The sequence below is a fragment of the Xenopus tropicalis genome, chromosome 4 (assembly GCF_000004195.4).
Source record: "Xenopus tropicalis strain Nigerian chromosome 4, UCB_Xtro_10.0, whole genome shotgun sequence".
In the NCBI taxonomy this organism is placed as follows: domain Eukaryota; kingdom Metazoa; phylum Chordata; class Amphibia; order Anura; family Pipidae; genus Xenopus; species Xenopus tropicalis.
In genome coordinates this window covers 125,171,042-125,187,860 of record NC_030680.2, presented here as the reverse complement: position 1 = coordinate 125,187,860, position 16,819 = coordinate 125,171,042, and the positions used below count along the sequence as shown (strand labels likewise).

The following is a 16,819-nucleotide window of genomic DNA, read 5'->3' as shown; positions in this document are numbered from 1 at the left end:
TATTGTAGAAAAATGAATGGCTGTGCTTGAACTGCCAAACTCAACGGCTGCTGGAGGGAAATTTAGGTGACACGCCACCTTCACTGCCACCGACATCAAAGCAACAAGGTTCTCCTCGTCATCTGCCGGCACTTCCAACAACTGGAACACCTAAGCATTCACAGGGTGCCCCAACAACAGGATCGCCAAGGCACCAGACTCCCAGTCAGACAGCATCACCCCAGCACCAAAAACCAGGACATATGCAGACATCATCACCCCAGCACCAGAAACAGGGACCTATATCTACAGCTTCCCCTCAGCATCACATAGGACCAGCAGGGCTGCATCAAAAATCTGTCTCACAAGCAATCACAGGGCAACAGCCAGGGGCTACTCAAGACAAACACATTTTTCAATCTGACCACCTCAGGAGCGCTGAACAAGGCAAAATTCATACTCTCAATGAAGATAAAAAACATCCAGATGAAACTGCTCAATCCAAAGCTTTTTCAGACTCTCAAACGGTGTCAAAACAGCTGGTGCCAAAAGGAAAAAACTTGGGAAATAAAAAGGAAACTGGGGCAAGAAATGGCAAGACACCATCTGAATTGCATAAAGCAAAAGATCAAGAGGTAAGTTCCTTCTGACCTCATCCTGTATGCTTCAGTTCATATATTTATTTTCCAAGGTTTCATACATTTATTTTCCAAGGTTTTCCAACTTAATAATAGAAATAATTTTTTATCTGCATTCCTACTTAACAATTTATATAAGTGAAAAAATATCAGATACTATTTCAGATTATTGCTAGCTATTGAATATCTTATATAAAGTTTCTAATGACATTAAGGACAATTGCCAACAAAGTTCACTTGTTTATTATATGTACGTTTGTTCTTGTTCTTATATATGTATATTGTTTAGTGGCAAGAAATAAATCAGAATGTAACTACATTTGCTCATAGTATGAACAGTAAAATACAATTAAAGATGCCAGGTAAAAAATGTCATATTCTAACACTATATTTTTGTTTTTTGTTTTTTTTTCAAAAGGACTTAAGCAAGCCTTATTCCCATGACCTGTCCCGTAGCCCACAAAGCCTAAGTGATACTGGCTACTCTTCTGATGGAATTTCTAGTTCACAAAGTGAAATTGCAGGACTGGTACAGCAAGAGGAAGAGAAATTGAGTGGAACTGGTATTTCCCAACGTAGTCCACCAAGCCCATCTGAACTCACTAAGCTAGAAAGCTCTGTAAGGCCTCTCTTAGAATCAAACAGCATCAACCAGGGAAGCAACGGAAAAATGTTACATGGTTCACGAGAAGATCAAAAGCAAAAGCTGAGGCCAAGATCATTGTCTATTACTCCTGAAGCTTTTGATTCTGATGATGAATTGGAAGATATTCTTGAAGAAGACGAAGACTCTCTTGAATGGGAAAATCAGAGGGACCAGAGAGATATTGTGGAATCATCTGATGATTTTGGTAGTAAGCTGCGCCATGACTATGTGGAGGATAGCAGTGAAGGATTTTCTCCATTGCCAACTAGGCAACAGAAGGGGGAGTTCTCTGCTGAAGACTTTATGAGGAGACAAATTTTAGAAATGAGTGCAGAAGAAGACAATCTTGAAGATGAGGAAGATGAGTACAGTCATAACAAATACAGCAGTGGCAAGAATGGACAGAAGGCAAATTCTGAAAAAGTTAAAGGTACATCTTCTAAAAGACGGCTTTACAATTCAAACAATATTTATGATGAAAGCAGAAAAGAAACAGAGGAAGAAGAAGAAGAAGACATGTCTTCCTCACAGGGAGGGTTAAGACGTTTTAAGACCATTGATTTAAATAGCACAAACAGTTATAATAGAGATATAGACCTTGAACATGAAAATGACATCTGTTTAGAAAGAGAGCCAGAATTAGAAATGGAAAGTTTGACTGGATCACCAGAGGAAAGATCTAGAGGTGAATATTCATCAACTCTTCCTGCAACAACACCCAGTTATACATCTGGTACCTCTCCCACATCTATGTCATCCCTTGAAGAAGACAGTGACAGCAGTCCAAGTCGAAGACAAAGGCTAGAGGAGGTTAAACAGCAGAGAAAAGCACGACACCGCTCCCATGGGCCTCTGCTGCCTACCATTGAGGATTCCTCAGAAGAGGAGGAACTCCGTGAAGAAGAAGAGCTTTTAAGAGAGCAGGAAAAAATGAGAGAAGTTGAACAGCAGAGAATTCGAAGTACTGCACGCAAGACCAAAAGAGACAAAGAAGAACTAAGGGCACAAAGAAGGAGAGAGAGATCAAAAACTCCACCAAGTAATTTATCTCCAATCGAGGATGCATCTCCAACTGAAGAACTAAGACAAGCGGCAGAGATGGAAGAGCTTCATAGGTCATCTTGTTCAGAATATTCACCCTCAATTGATTCTGAAGCAGAAGGATTTGAATTGATTGGTTCAAAGTTATACAAATCAGGCAGTGAATACAACTTGCCGACATTTATGTCTCTGTATTCTCCAACAGAGAAAACATCAAGCACCGCTAGTAACAAGCCTTTAAAAAGTGCTGAAGAAGTGTATGAAGAGTTAATGAGAAAAGCTGAAATGTTTCAGAAACAACAACTACAACAATTGCAACAAAATTCAATGTATGGCAACAATTATCAACAAGTAAATTACATTGGTACAGAAAGCCAGAATAATTTTGAATATCAGTACATAGATGAGTACAGCTATGACAGTGGTCAGATTGGGTCATCCCAAACCGAATACCACGCTGGTTTATCCAAACCTGGGACAGTATATGATGAAATTTTACAGACCTCACAGAATATCTCAAGAATGCACCAGTCTTCCTCCCAAGATTTATCTTTACAAGAAGATAAGAAAACAGAACAGTACCCAGAAAAACAGTTTTTGAATGCAGAAAATGCATACAATGATTTGATAAAGCAAACTAGTGGATCCCTCACTCCTGGAACAAGCCCCACACAGCTGTCAGCACCAGTGTCATTTGCATCTTCTGATGGTCATGCAGGTAGAGTTATACCAGATGTGCGTGTTACACAGCATTTTTCTAAAGATGGGCTAGCTCAGACAAAGCTGCAAAGCTCCTCAATTGCACCTAGTTCCAAAACCATATCATCTAATTTCCAGTATGGTAAAGGAGCTACAACCACCACTACTTCAGTAGTTCAGACAATATCATCTGGTGCAGGTATAACACCTCTGCATTCAGGTGCCACACCTGGACCTCCTACCCAAAGGAGTTATGGACAGTGTAAAAGCGCCAGTGATTTTAAGGCAAATGAGGAACAGCATAGAAATAGAATTGCTGCAGACCTCAATGCAGCATCAAAAGACAACACACAGGGTGATATGAGGGCAAATGTATCTTTGACGTCTAAAGTTATCTCCTTCTTCAAGAGTTCAAGTCCTCCACTTTCTCCTTCCTCACCAACACAGAGCCCCACTCATTCATCTCCAAGAATAAGTCTGGTGTCAGGAAGCAAATCTACTGCAGAATTTTCATCCCAGACTCAAACTACCCCTGCATCATGTGATGGCTCTGTGCCCTCATCTGTAGTCTCCTCACCTATGATAGCTCAAGGCACACAAACACCAGAGCGAACCAGAGCACCCCGTATTTCCAGGCAACAGTCATCACAAGAAGCTCCTTTTATGGTCATTACATTAGCATCAGCTTCGTCAAGCCAAACTAAATCTAAAAGTGTAAGTTCTTCTACCTCCCCTGTCACATCTCCAACCAGGCTTAATCGTCAGCAGACTCTACACAGTTATAGTCAGACATCTGCTGCTAGTTCACAAACTCCCCAAGACCAAAGTCAACCAAGCTATAGTAAGGTGCACACAGGCATCGATAGAGTCCCTCCTGCAGGGATGCAGATGGTCACTCCTAAAGGCCAGCCATCCTCTGTTGTAGATGGCTCAAGTAGTACTTATGCTTGGGGCTCTTTACCACCAGAAAATATATCATTATGCAGAATTTCCTCTGTTCCTGGAACTTCAAGAGTAGAGCCTGGTCCTAAACACAGTGGCAGTGCTGTGGATTTGCGAACTGCAATTAAACCAGCCCCAGTCATTATGACTGACCAGGGAATGGATCTTACATCATTAGCTACAGAAACCAGAAGGTATTCACTTACCATGGACCAGTCTCCAACTCGTCAATCTACAACTGTGCAGCCAATGATTGTAAATTTGAATGCTCAAGAACAACCTCATGCAGTTATTGCGACGGCCACTACTGTTAGCATAACTGTTGCTTCTTCCATGATTGTCTCACAGCCAAAACAGCCAACAATCTATGGAGATCCTTTTCAAAACAGGGTGGACTTTGGTCAAGGAACAGGAAGTGCAGTTTGCTTAACTCAAGTCAAGCAAGTGGATCAAGCAACTGCTACTATGTGTAAACCAGATGATGTTGTTGGTATCCAAAAAGACATATTTTCAAGATACAATCTTGCTAATCAAGTAACTCCCATAGTTAAAAGAGACGGGGTTTCTCAACCCAATAATATTCAAGGCGTCAGTAACGTCAGTTCTGTTCCAAGGCAGTACCAACAGGATCATAGCACAGGTCCTACAGAAGTATACAGAAGTGCAACAGAATCTAAAGCACCACATCCTTCATTTAATATTCCTGGTAGCCAACCTCATACCATGATGGTCCAGTTGGATGATATGGCTTCTGGAACAGTGACAAACATTTTGCGGGAAGAGCAAGCATCAAATGCTTTAGACCTAACGGGAATAAAACCTGAAAGCCAGGTGGCATGCTGTGATATGGTCTACAAGTTTCCTTTTGGCAGCAGTTGTGCGGGTACATATAACTCTTCCAAAATTCCTGAAACACAAACTGGAGAACCATCTCAGGCTGCAAGATCTGGGACTCAGTATTATGGGCAGAGAGAGCAAGACATTTCGGATAACTATTCCTATAGAGAAGCAAAGCCTGTTTTACCTGCTGCACCTCCCCACAATTTGTACGAGGAGCAGAAATTTCATCCTTGTGGACCACCAGGAAGACTGCATTCATCCATGTCAGAAACTAACCTATCTGATATTGGTTTGTATCAGCCTTATCATGGGACTGGAGGAGAAGCTGCTATGGACCTATCTACAATGAAAAATTCATTTAGTATGAACTTCACAGATGGAAGCTATTTAAGTCAAGGAATGCAGTATGGGTCATTCACTGACCTACGCCAACCCACTGATTTAATAAACAGTGCCCTACCCATGAGAAGATACAGTTCACTGTCAAACATTTATTCTGATTACAGATACTCTTCTAAGGATCTGTCTAACTTTCAAGAATCAAATCTTGCTCAGTACAGTGCAACAACGGCTCGTGAAATTAGCAGAATGTGTGCAGCCCTAAATTCTATGGACCAGTATGGGAGCAGGCATCCTAATAGTGCAGATATGTTGCAGTATGGGGCTAGTTCAATGGGCAGTGGTCCTGCAGCAGGAAATATGCTACCCAATCAACAGGGAATGGCATCTGTTCGACAAAATATGATGTATGGTCAGCAATTGCCAGAAGCAAGGCAGGGTTTTGGAAATTTAACGCAATACAATATTTCTGGTCTACGAGCAGGAACCGTTAGACAGATGTTCCCTCCTGCTGCCACTGTAAGAGCTGCTGATGGTATGATTTACTCAACTATTAATACTCCTATAGCATCTACTCTTCCAATCACGACACAACCAGCACCTGTTTTAAGGCCAATGATTAGAGGTTTATATAGACCATATGGACCCGGAAATATTACAGCTGTGCCGCTGGCAAGTCTAACTAGGGTCCCAATGGTTACTCCAAGAATGCCATTGGCACCACAAGGAGTGTATCGTTATCCCGGAGTAAGCAGATTTCCTGCACCTTCTACAGCTTCATCCATGGATACCCCAGTTTATTTGGGAAAGCCAGCCGAAGCTGTTACAACTAGTTCAGCTCCTATCATTAGTAGTTCAGCACCTGTCCTTTCTGTTTCAACAGCAGTTTCAAGTGTTCTTGCATCCTCAACTGTACGGACAGAGCATACCACTGCAGTGACTCGTGATGATATCACACCTTCTGTGGTTCAAAGTAATGCTTTCAAAGATACAAGTCAACCACAACAACAAAAGCCTGCTCCTGAAGTTCCTTTATCTACAAGTGCACAGAAGCCAGGAGCTGAAAAAGAGGAAAAAGAAGAAGAGAGGCAGAGAAAGCAGCAAGAACAGATGCTACAGATAGAAAGAGAAAGAGTTGAGTTGGAGACATTGAGACAGATGCGTCTGCATGAGGAATTAGAGCGGGAACGGATAGAGTTACAACGACATAGAGAAAAGGAACAGATGCTGGTTCAGAGGGAATTGCAAGAGTTGCAGTCTATCAAACATCAAGTACTGCAGCAACAGCAAGAGGAACGACATGTTCAGTTTGCTCTCCAAAGAGAGCAATTAGCACAACAGCGTATGCAGCTTGAGCAAATCCAGCAGTTGCAGCAGCAGTTGCAACAACAGCTGGAAGAACAAAAAAGACAAAAGAATGTGCCCCCTGCATGTGAGCAAACTGGGAGGCTCCCACCCCAGACTGTATCTGAAATAGCAATTGAAATGCAAAGGACCCTTGCACAATCTGGACAATACTGGCCACCAGTTAACCAACCTTTTATTGCTATGGCACCCACAGTGCCAGATGCCCAAGGACAACCCCGTTATCCTCCACCTCCAAGGCCACTTACTAATTCTGCTTCAGAAATGTCCCTCCAAACGGATGACCAATGGGAGCTTAATAGAACTATCAAAAAAAGAAATTCAATGCCACGTCTCAGGGATGCTTATAATGCAGATGAGAATCATGAACCGTATATAGTTAAGAAGATAACTGACAGCAGTGTACAGACCGATGATGAGGATGGTGAAGATAGATTTTACATGTCAAGAAGGCGCAGAACAAAGCGCAGCACTGACTGCAGTGTTCAAACAGATGATGAAGACAATGCTGATTGGGAACAGCCAGTTCGCAGGCGCCGGTCCCGATTTTCTCGACATTCTGATTCAAGCTCTGACAGCAAACACGATGCAAAGGGAACGTCAAGTATAGCTATCCAGACAATTAGTGACTGCTCTGTACAAACAGAGCCAGATCAACTTCAAAGAGTTTCTCCTTCTATTCACATTACTACACCAGATCCAAAAGTAGAGATTATAAAATATATATCTGCCCCAGAGAAGACCCAAAAAGGAGAAAGCCTTGCCTGTCAGACTGAACCAGAAACTCAGTCTCATGGGATAGTTGCACCTCAGCTCAGTGTTCCTACAACTATAACACCGTATTCCTCCAACCTGCAGACTGTACCCACAGGAACCCTGGACAATACTAGACAGCCAGGACTAGCAAAATATGAAAAAAAGAAGCCTGATCCCCTTGAGATCGGTTATCAGTCTCATTTGCCAGCAGACACACTTTCTCAGCTAGTTACAAGACAACCTCCCAAGTCTCCTCAAGTTCTCTACTCTCCTGTATCTCCGCTTTCTCCTCATAGATTGCTGGAGTCCACCTTTGCTTCTAGTGAAAGACTGAACAAGGCCCACGTGACTCCTCAAAAGCACTTCACAGCTGACACCACTCAACGACAGCAGATCTTACCTCGTCCTCTTAAAACCATGCAGAGGTCCTTGTCAGATCCCAAGCCCATCAGCCCCACATCTGAAGACTCAGCCAAGGACAGGTTCTCTTTATATCAACATCAGTTACTACAAGGTAGCCAGGTAAGTGAAATGCCATTTTACATAAACATTTAAACCCCATGAATAAAATTGTGTTAGCTTTGTAGATAAAATCAAAGCAAAATATTTTGAGTTTAATCGAGTTATAGTGTTTTAACTAGTCTAGTTTCTTACATGTAGGGGCAGATTTATTTGTTTGTGGGAAAAAGACGCAGGCGTGAAAAAACTGAGACAAAATTTGAGAATGTATCAAAATTAGAGTTTGGGTTTTTTAAAAAAAAAAAAAAAAAAACAGTGGAATAAAACGAGATCGCAAATATACTCAAGAATATACTTGGGAAACATAAATAGTCAGTATTTATTAAAGAAAGGAATCCTCGAGAAATGACCAGAAAAAACTCGGCAAGTAAAAGCCGGTGAGGTTAAATAGAAGTCAATGACCATTTTTTCTAACAATTTTATTTATTTATTTTCCCAGTTATTAAATCGAATGAGTTTTTTGGAAATTGAGGGTGATTCTCGAAAAAGGGTTGACTGGCACAACGAATATAATGCAAACATTGTGCCAGTCAACTCATTTTCATGTTCTACTGAGGGTGCCGACCCTGTAGGCCAGTGATCTCCAACATGTTGCTCCCCAACCCCTTGGACGTTGCTCACAGTGGCCTCAAAACAGGTGATTTTTTTTAATTTCTGACTTGGGGTCAATTTTTGGCTGCATAAACAACAGCTGTACTGACAAACAGAGCCTCCTGTAGGCTGCCAGTCCACATAGGGACTATCAAATAGCCAATCATAGCCCTTATTTGGCATCTTTTACCATCTTTTGGCATCTTTCTAACAACTTTTTGCATGCTTGTGTTGCTCCCCAACTCTTTTTACATTTGAGTGTGGCTCATGAGTCAAAAACATTGGGGACCCCTGCTCTAGGCTGTGCACTGGGTTTATATTTGGTGGAGGCACAGGTGTGCTGGTGAAATTTCTAGTTACGGCTAATGCCACACGAGGTGTAGGGCGGATATTTTCGGCAAGCAGAAAAGCGTTTGCTGAAAATTCCACCCTACGCTCTCGTGTTTTCATGTGTATATCGGCTACATGTGCCTGCACTCGAGCGTATATGTCTCCTTTCCTTTTTTGACCTGGTGATTTCTAATAATAAAGAACTCATCTCTAACATTTGTGTGGGTGAGCATTTGGGGAACAGTGATCACAACATGGTCTCCTTTGAGATAATGCTGCAGAGACAGCGCTATAAGGGAGTAACTAAAACGCTCAATTTTAGACGTGCAGACTTTGCCAGTATAAGGGCATCACTGCAATGTGTCAACTGGGAAAGGCTTTTCATGGGGTTAGACACAGAAGGAAAATGGAACATCTTTAAAACATTGCTTTGTAGGTATACACAACAGTATATCCCCGTAGTAAGCAAGGAGAGGCATCGCAAAGCAAAACCTTTATGGCTGAATAAAATTGTTATTGTTGAGGTTGGTAAGAAAAAACGTGCTTTTAGGGCATTCAAGTTAGCTGGGACAGCAGAAACTTTCATCAGGTACAAGGAAGCAAATAAAGCATGCAAAAAAGCTATCAAGCAAGCTAAAATAGAAATGGAAAGGGATATTGCAGCTAGGAGTAAAAAGAATCCTAAATTATTTTTTAATTATGTGAATAGTAAAAAAATTAAGCAAGAAGGGGTGGGAACTTTATTATCACTGGGGGGCAAGTTGGTTGATGAGAATGGGGAAAAAGCTGAAATTTTGAACTCTTATTTTTCATCTGTCTATACATCTGAGGAGCCAGATAATGAAGGCTTCCCTTGTTCCCTTGTATGCCCAGTTCTAGTAATTTAGCTACTGACGCATGGGTCACTCAGGAGGAAATTCAAAAGAGACTTGAACATGTAACGGTAAACAAAGGTCCAGGGCCGGATGGGATTCATCCCAGGGTATTAAATGAGCTGAGCGCTGTGATTGCCAAGCCTCTTCACTTAATTTTTCAGGATTCATTGAGGTCTGGCATGGTGCCGAGAGACTGGCGGATTGCTAATGTGGTGCCGTTATTTAAAAAGGGATCCCGTTCTCAGCCTGAAAACTATAGGCCTGTTAGTCTGACATCAGTAGTAGGAAAGCTTCTGGAAGGGGTAATAAGGGATAGGCTACTTGAATACATTGCAGTTCACAATACTATTAGTTTGTGCCAGCATGGTTTTATGCGTAACAGATCTTGCCAGACTAATTTAGTCGCCTTTTATGAGGAGGTGAGCAGGAACCTTGATGCTGGAATGGCAGTTGATGTAATCTACTTGGACTTTGCTAAAGCGTTTGATACAGTACCTCACAGAAGGTTAATGATCAAATTAAGGAATATTGGCCTAGAACATAATATTTGTAATTGGATAGAGAACTGGCTGAAGGATAGATTACAAAGAGTGGTGGTAAATGGAACATTTTCTAATTGGACCAGTGTGGTTAGTGGAGTACCGCAGGGGTCAGTCCTTGGTCCTTTGCTTTTTAACTTGTTTATTAATGACCTGGAGGTGGGCATAGACAGTACTGTTTCTATTTTTGCTGATGACACAAAATTGTGCAAAACTATAAGTTCCATGCAGGATGCTGCCGCTTTGCAGAGTGATTTGACAAAATTAGATAACTGGGCAGCAAACTGGAAAATGAGGTTCAATGTTGATAAGTGCAAAGTTATGCACTTTGGTAGAAATAATATAAACGCAAACTATCTACTGAATGGGAGTGTGTTGGGGGTTTCCTTAATGGAGAAGGATCTAGGGGTTTTTGTTGATAACAAGTTGTCTAATTCCAGGCAGTGTCATTCTGTGGCTACTAAAGCAAATAAAGTGCTGTCTTGTATAAAAAAGGGCATTGACTCAAGGGATGAGAACATAATTTTGCCCCTTTATAGGTCCCTGGTAAGGCCTCACCTTGAGTATGCAGTGCAGTTTTGGGCTCCAGTCCTTAAGAAGGATATTAATGAGCTGGAGAGAGTGCAGAGACGTGCAACTAAACTGGTAAAGGGGATGGAAGATTTAAGCTATGAGGTTAGACTGTCGAGGTTGGGGTTGTTTTCTCTGGAAAAGAGGCGCTTGCGAGGGGGCATGATTACTCTGTACAAGTACATTAGAGGGGATTATAGGCAGATGGGGGATGTTCTTTTTTCCCATAAAAACAATCAACGCACCAGAGGTCACCCCTTTAGATTAGAGGAACAGAGCTTCCATTTGAAGCAGCGTAGGGGGTTTTTCACGGTGAGGGCAGTGAGGTTGGGGAATGCCCTTCCTAGTGATGTGGTAATGGCAGATTCTGTTAATGCCTTTAAGAGGGGCCTGGATGAGTTCTTGATCAATCAGAATACCCAAGGCTATTGTGATACTAATATCTACAGTTAGTACTAGTGGTTGTATATATAGTGTATGTATGTGAGTGTATAGATTGGTAGGTGTGGGCTAGGTGTGCTGGGTTTACTTGGATGGGTTGAACTTGATGGACACTGGTCTTTTTTCAACCCTATGTAACTATGTAACTATATGTATCTCACTCATTCAGTGCAAGCACATGTAGGAGGCGTATCCGCTTTTCCGCTTGCCGAAAATATCCACCCTACACCTCATCTGGCATTAGCCTACAATGTGATTCTCAAGAAGAAAAGTCACACATGTTTTAATTGCAGTTATTTTTTTCACATCTGCGTGTTTTTTCCGTAAACTCATATTTTCCTAAATCTGCCCCTTAGTCATTACATGACTTATCTCTTGTGATAATGAAACAGAACTGTGTTTGTTCCTTCATTAAATTCACCATTAATTATATATTTTTAAGCTCCCACTTCAAGGTGAAATAAGCTTGGGAGTAATTACACTGCCCTCCCAGTCAGGAAGTTTTTAATAAACATGTATAAATACCTTGTGTTGCTTGCGTTCAGAGAAGCACAGGTCCCGTAGCACAAAGCAGTTTACTGTTTGGATGAGGTAAATGTTTAAATGGAAACTGAAAATAAAACAGATTGCAGACAGAAAGGTAATTTTTAACACTAATGGGAATGAGGAAAGTAAGGAGGCAAGGCCGTATAACAGAGTGAAAGGCAAAGCAATCATATAGTGGATGGTGTTTAGGAAATGACATTAGTAGCAGAAAGAATGAGGTTATGCTGCCACTTTATAGGTCAATGCTTAGCCTTTATTTTAAATATTGGCTTTATATACAGATAGCTGTGAATTCATTAGAAACTGAAGAGCAAGTACATGGTGTGAATAACTAAATGCTGATATGTAGGAAGCCTTCATCTATCTTAGGGAATTGGAAGACTTCAGGAAATACATACAGTCAGAGAAACAAAATGAAAGGTGTTTATATATTAAGATGAGTGCTTTTTTGTAGAATGGAATCTAAATATATGGAATACATTAGTGTTCCATCACAGGGTGAGGGGGCTCGTTTAGTAAAGGACATAAATCACTTGTGGGATATCTATAAAACCATACTAAGGGCTTATAGGGGGTTCTATACAATGTAAATCTCTGTTAGTAATCGAACAGAAATGAAAGTAGAAATAAAAGAGCAAATGCCTTCGTTATTATGGATCAGTTCTGATGCTACAGATGTCACTGATTTTATGCAGTCATTCTCTTCACATTTGAACCAAGTAATAATTAGTCCTAGAGGTCTGGTTTTAGAGGGATATGGCTTGTACTTATTCCTTTAGTTACTTTTAATTATATTCAATGCTGCATGAACATCGGACATAAGCTAAACATAATGGTGTAACCAGAGATACATAAGCAGGCACCTTGAAGGAGCAGCAGTCATTTCAGTGTAGCTTTTAGCTGCAGTTTACAATTATCCAAGTACCCATCAGCCTATATAAACACACCCAAGGAAGGGTCCTTGGAGATCCCAAACAGGGTTGGATTTATCAAAATTAGAATTTGCATTTTTTTCCACGATTCGAAAAACACAAGTGTGAATATATACTTGAGAATATTCTTAAAAACCACAAATAATTTGCATTCATTTAAGGAAAAAACCACGAAAAGTCACCACCAAAAATAGTGAGGTTTAACAGAAGCAATTAATAGGGATTAGGGATGCACCGAATCCAGGATTCAGTTTGGGATTCGGCCAAGATCTGGCCTTTTTCAGCAGGATTCTGATTCGGCCGAATCCATTAAGGGGGCGATTTATCAACATTCAAATTTTTTCCACGATCCCAGTTTTTTTGCCCTAAAACTCCCAATATTCAAATTATGATTCAGGAACTCGAATGTTAATATTTATTAAGTGGAAAAACCCCAAAAACTCGAATGTAAAAGCTTAAGAGTTTATGTAGAAGCCAAGGGGTGTAGTCTTTGGCAAAATCAAGCTATATTTTCATGTTTTTCAAGTTTGTTAAATTCAAAGTATCCAGATTTTTTATAAATAAGCAAATATTTTATTATGCGCGTTTATTTGAAGTAGAAAAAAAACTCTCCAGTTCACAAACTGGAAAATGAATAAATAAGCCCATAAGTATATAAAGAGAGGCTAGAGATGCCATCCACATAAGTACCCAACATACAGTAGACTGACCCTCTGCTGGATGGAGGAGACATGCTGTGCTATTGTACCTTCCTCTCTAATTACAGAGACCAGGCCTCCTGTACAAGTTCGGAATGGGCTGCTGGGACACGGGTAAAAAACCCGGTGGGCCCCAGCCCGAGTTGCTGCTCCCCTGGCCGCTGGTTTCCTCTCCTGTCATGTTTCACTTATACACGCTCAGAGGAGGATGTCAGGAAGGGGTCCCTGTGGGGGGTTTGTGGGGAGCGGCAGGGGACACGGCTGGTGGGGGGTGCGGGGCCCTGGGGCGGTAGCCCCGGTGGGCCCTGTACCCCGCAGTCCGACCCTGCTTCTGTAGTGCCAAATTAGAGTAGCTATTATTTTATCTGTGTCCATTTTATTCCAGACACCTAGTAAATCCATATGCTGCAGATCTGATGTACAGTGCACTGCTGCAAATCCAAGTCGGGCAATCTGCAACAGATTAGCTTGTGGATTTTATAGGTTGAAACATATAAATACCTGAGACAGAAACTGCACTAAACTGAATGCCGATGTTTCTTTGTTTTATACAACCAAGACCAAACAATGGCCCTTCTGCTTATTTTGGCTTCCAACTGAATTTATTCAGTGTCACATATAACCTCGCTTTCTGCCCAGTCCGCTGTTATTCAACACTTTCTAAGTATAGAAGCAAGTACATGGGTAAATCGATGATTTTGTGTCAACTTGATGAAGAACGTTTTCCAGAAAGACAGGCTGAGTATTCTTTCTATGTGCTATTTCCATTGTTTTCTTGGAGGTATTACAACTATGTATTGAGCATGTAATAACTAAAATCACATTTTTAGTTACCGTCTATATACTTTAGGCCAAAATGTACATTTTTTGCACATACCTGTGTCTCATAAGATATTGGAGCTGTCAAAAAGCAAAATCTAGGAAAAGGTACACAAAATGAAAACCCAAGGATAGCAGCCTGTTTCATCTCACTAAGTAATAAATATAATTTCTAAAAGAAAGAGGTCAGCTCCCTAGTCACTACTGATTTTATCTACTGTTAAAAACTACCCTGATGGCGCTAGTTTCTACAGGCCACCCTTTTACTTACATATTTTTAAAACTTATTATCTTAAGGTAAAGGAGCTTTCTCTTGAGATTAAGAAAGTTAATTTTACGGTTGTTGGAAGAACATTACATTTATTTTATTTGTTGTAGATTACAGCCTTCCAGCCAAATACTTTGACACGCAAAGTGAAACGAACTCTGCCCAGTCCTCCTCCTGATGAAGCTCATCTTCCCTTAACCACCAGTCAGGCTCATTCTCAAATGTATATGCCCAATGTCACCCAGAAGATGATGGGAGGCCAAGCTATTCAGATGCCTAAAGTTGGTTTCCTTAAAACCATTGATCGTGACCTAAAGATGGTAGAGCAAGAATCAACGAAGCTCCGCAAGCAGCAAGCTGAACTTGAAGAAGAGGAAAAGGAGATTGATGCCAAGTTAAAATATTTAGAACTTGGCATCACACAAAGGAAGGAATCGATAGTCAAAGATGTAGGTAGAAGAGATTTTCCATACATGAGATGTTTAGGTGAGAACAGGGATTATATGTCTGATAGTGAACTTAACAATGTGCGGATTTCTGGCTATGACACCAATGGTCTTTCAAACAGAATGGGCACCGCCCCTCAATATTCTGATTTTCAGACTACCCAGCTGCATCAAGCATCTACTTCTTCTTACACTCCTAGCACTTATCAGTACACCACAGGCCAACCAGTAACTCCAGCAGCTACATCTCTTCAGCAGACACGTTTTCAACAACCCCAACATCCTGTATCGACTAATGGTCCATCACAAAGTACTTTCCAAAATCAATTATCTGGCTATCCTGCACAAAGCTCATATCAGACCCACAACATTGTTCAAAATACAAGCTATCAGTCAGGCCCAGGACAGCAAAACCATACTGGTTTCCGACCCCCAAACCCCTATCAAACCCAAACTACCTACGCAAATCAGCAACCTTTGCAAACTCCCATTAATTCAGGCTTTCAGACACAGGACAGTCATACAACCCATCAGAAACCTAGACAGACAACATTAGCGGATTTAGAGCATAAGGTACCCACAAATTATGAAGTGATTGTAAATCCTACAGTTGTCATTTCATCTGCTACTCCAGATAGTGCCTTTAGTAGCACTACAGCGGCAAGCAGCTTTGATCAATATAGAGCTCCAGATGTGAGGCCAACAGAAAGGGGCAGTGGAGCTGAGAGCCCTTCAAATAGTTATCCGTCTGATTCATTATATACAAATCTTGAACAAAACATCCCCCGCAATTATGTGATGATTGATGATATTAGTGAACTAACCAAACAAAATCCACCCACAACCGAAAACCAAAAGGTTGAGGCACTGTCTCAGTCACTGCCGCAAACTAGCAATGGGCGCCACATAAAAGATAAAAATGGCCATCATGATATTGACAACTCGAGCAAGCCCTGTTGTTATTCAAGAACTGAGGAAGAATCAGAAGAGGATGTGTACGACCATCACAGTTCTGACTACAGAAATAAAAATAGCTATCAGAGAGGTCCCGATAATAATGGTCGGGACTCTGGTAGTGGTAGTTACTACTATGAAAATGATTCCAGACACTCCACACGTTTGGATAGACATGGACCCAGCACTGTAATGCAGAAACATTCATCAAAGAACCTAGCCCCTGCTGTAGTGTCCTCTAAGCGTAGCAAACACCGGAAACAGGGAATGGAACAAAAGATCTCCAAGTTCTCTCCAATTGAGGAAGCAAAAGATGTGGAGTCTGACCTGGCTGCATCTTATCCAGTTACAACATCAATTGGCAGCAGCAATATAGTCTCTTCCAGAGCAAAAAAACTACAGGATGAAATTACATATGGTTTAAAGAAAAATGTATATGAACAACAAAAATACTATGGAGTTTCTAATAGAGATATGGTGGAGGAAGATGACAGAATATATGGTAGCGGAAGTCGATCTAGATCATCTTCCAGTTATGGGTTGGAAAAGTCAAACCGTGACTCTGGAAGCAGCAGGAGCAAATCTTATGAAAGAGACAGTAGCGATAGGTATCATAAGTCAAGTTCAAAACCTTCTACTCTTAGTATGAATCAAGGCAGAGGAAGGGCTCCAATGCGAACACAGGCTTCAGAAGAGGAAAGTCCTGTAAGCCCACTAGGAAAGTCTGTGGGTGTCTCCCGCTCATCAGGTGGGCATGTGTCTCAATCCACTGTTGATAGTTGCCCCCAGTTCTGTTCTAGTCATTCGCTGCCTGATGTCCAAGAACATATCAAGGAAGTGCCAAGAAACCATACATATAAGCAAGAAGAAAATTACATGATGGATGACTCCCACTGTGTTGTATCAGACAGTGAAGGTAAAGCGTACAAATGGTGATATCTCAGCATGCTGGAGATGATTACCTCGTTTGCATGTGGCATGCAGTTCATTGAACTATATCTCATTGCCTGAGCTTGTATGACGTGCCTTTTCTTTTCATTTTTCCT

General features: G+C 41.2%; 1 protein-coding gene across 1 annotated transcript in view; it reads left to right on the top strand.

Moving 5' to 3' along the window:
* Positions 1-16,819, top strand: part of bsn (bassoon presynaptic cytomatrix protein) — a 161,350-nt gene that overhangs the window by 131,349 nt on the left and 13,182 nt on the right. Inside the window, exons 4-6 of the mRNA XM_031901109.1 lie at positions 9-614; positions 1,036-7,767; positions 14,484-16,689. Of these exons, the coding sequence (XP_031756969.1) occupies positions 9-614; positions 1,036-7,767; positions 14,484-16,689 (9,544 nt within the window). The remainder of the gene's footprint in view (positions 1-8; positions 615-1,035; positions 7,768-14,483; positions 16,690-16,819) is intronic.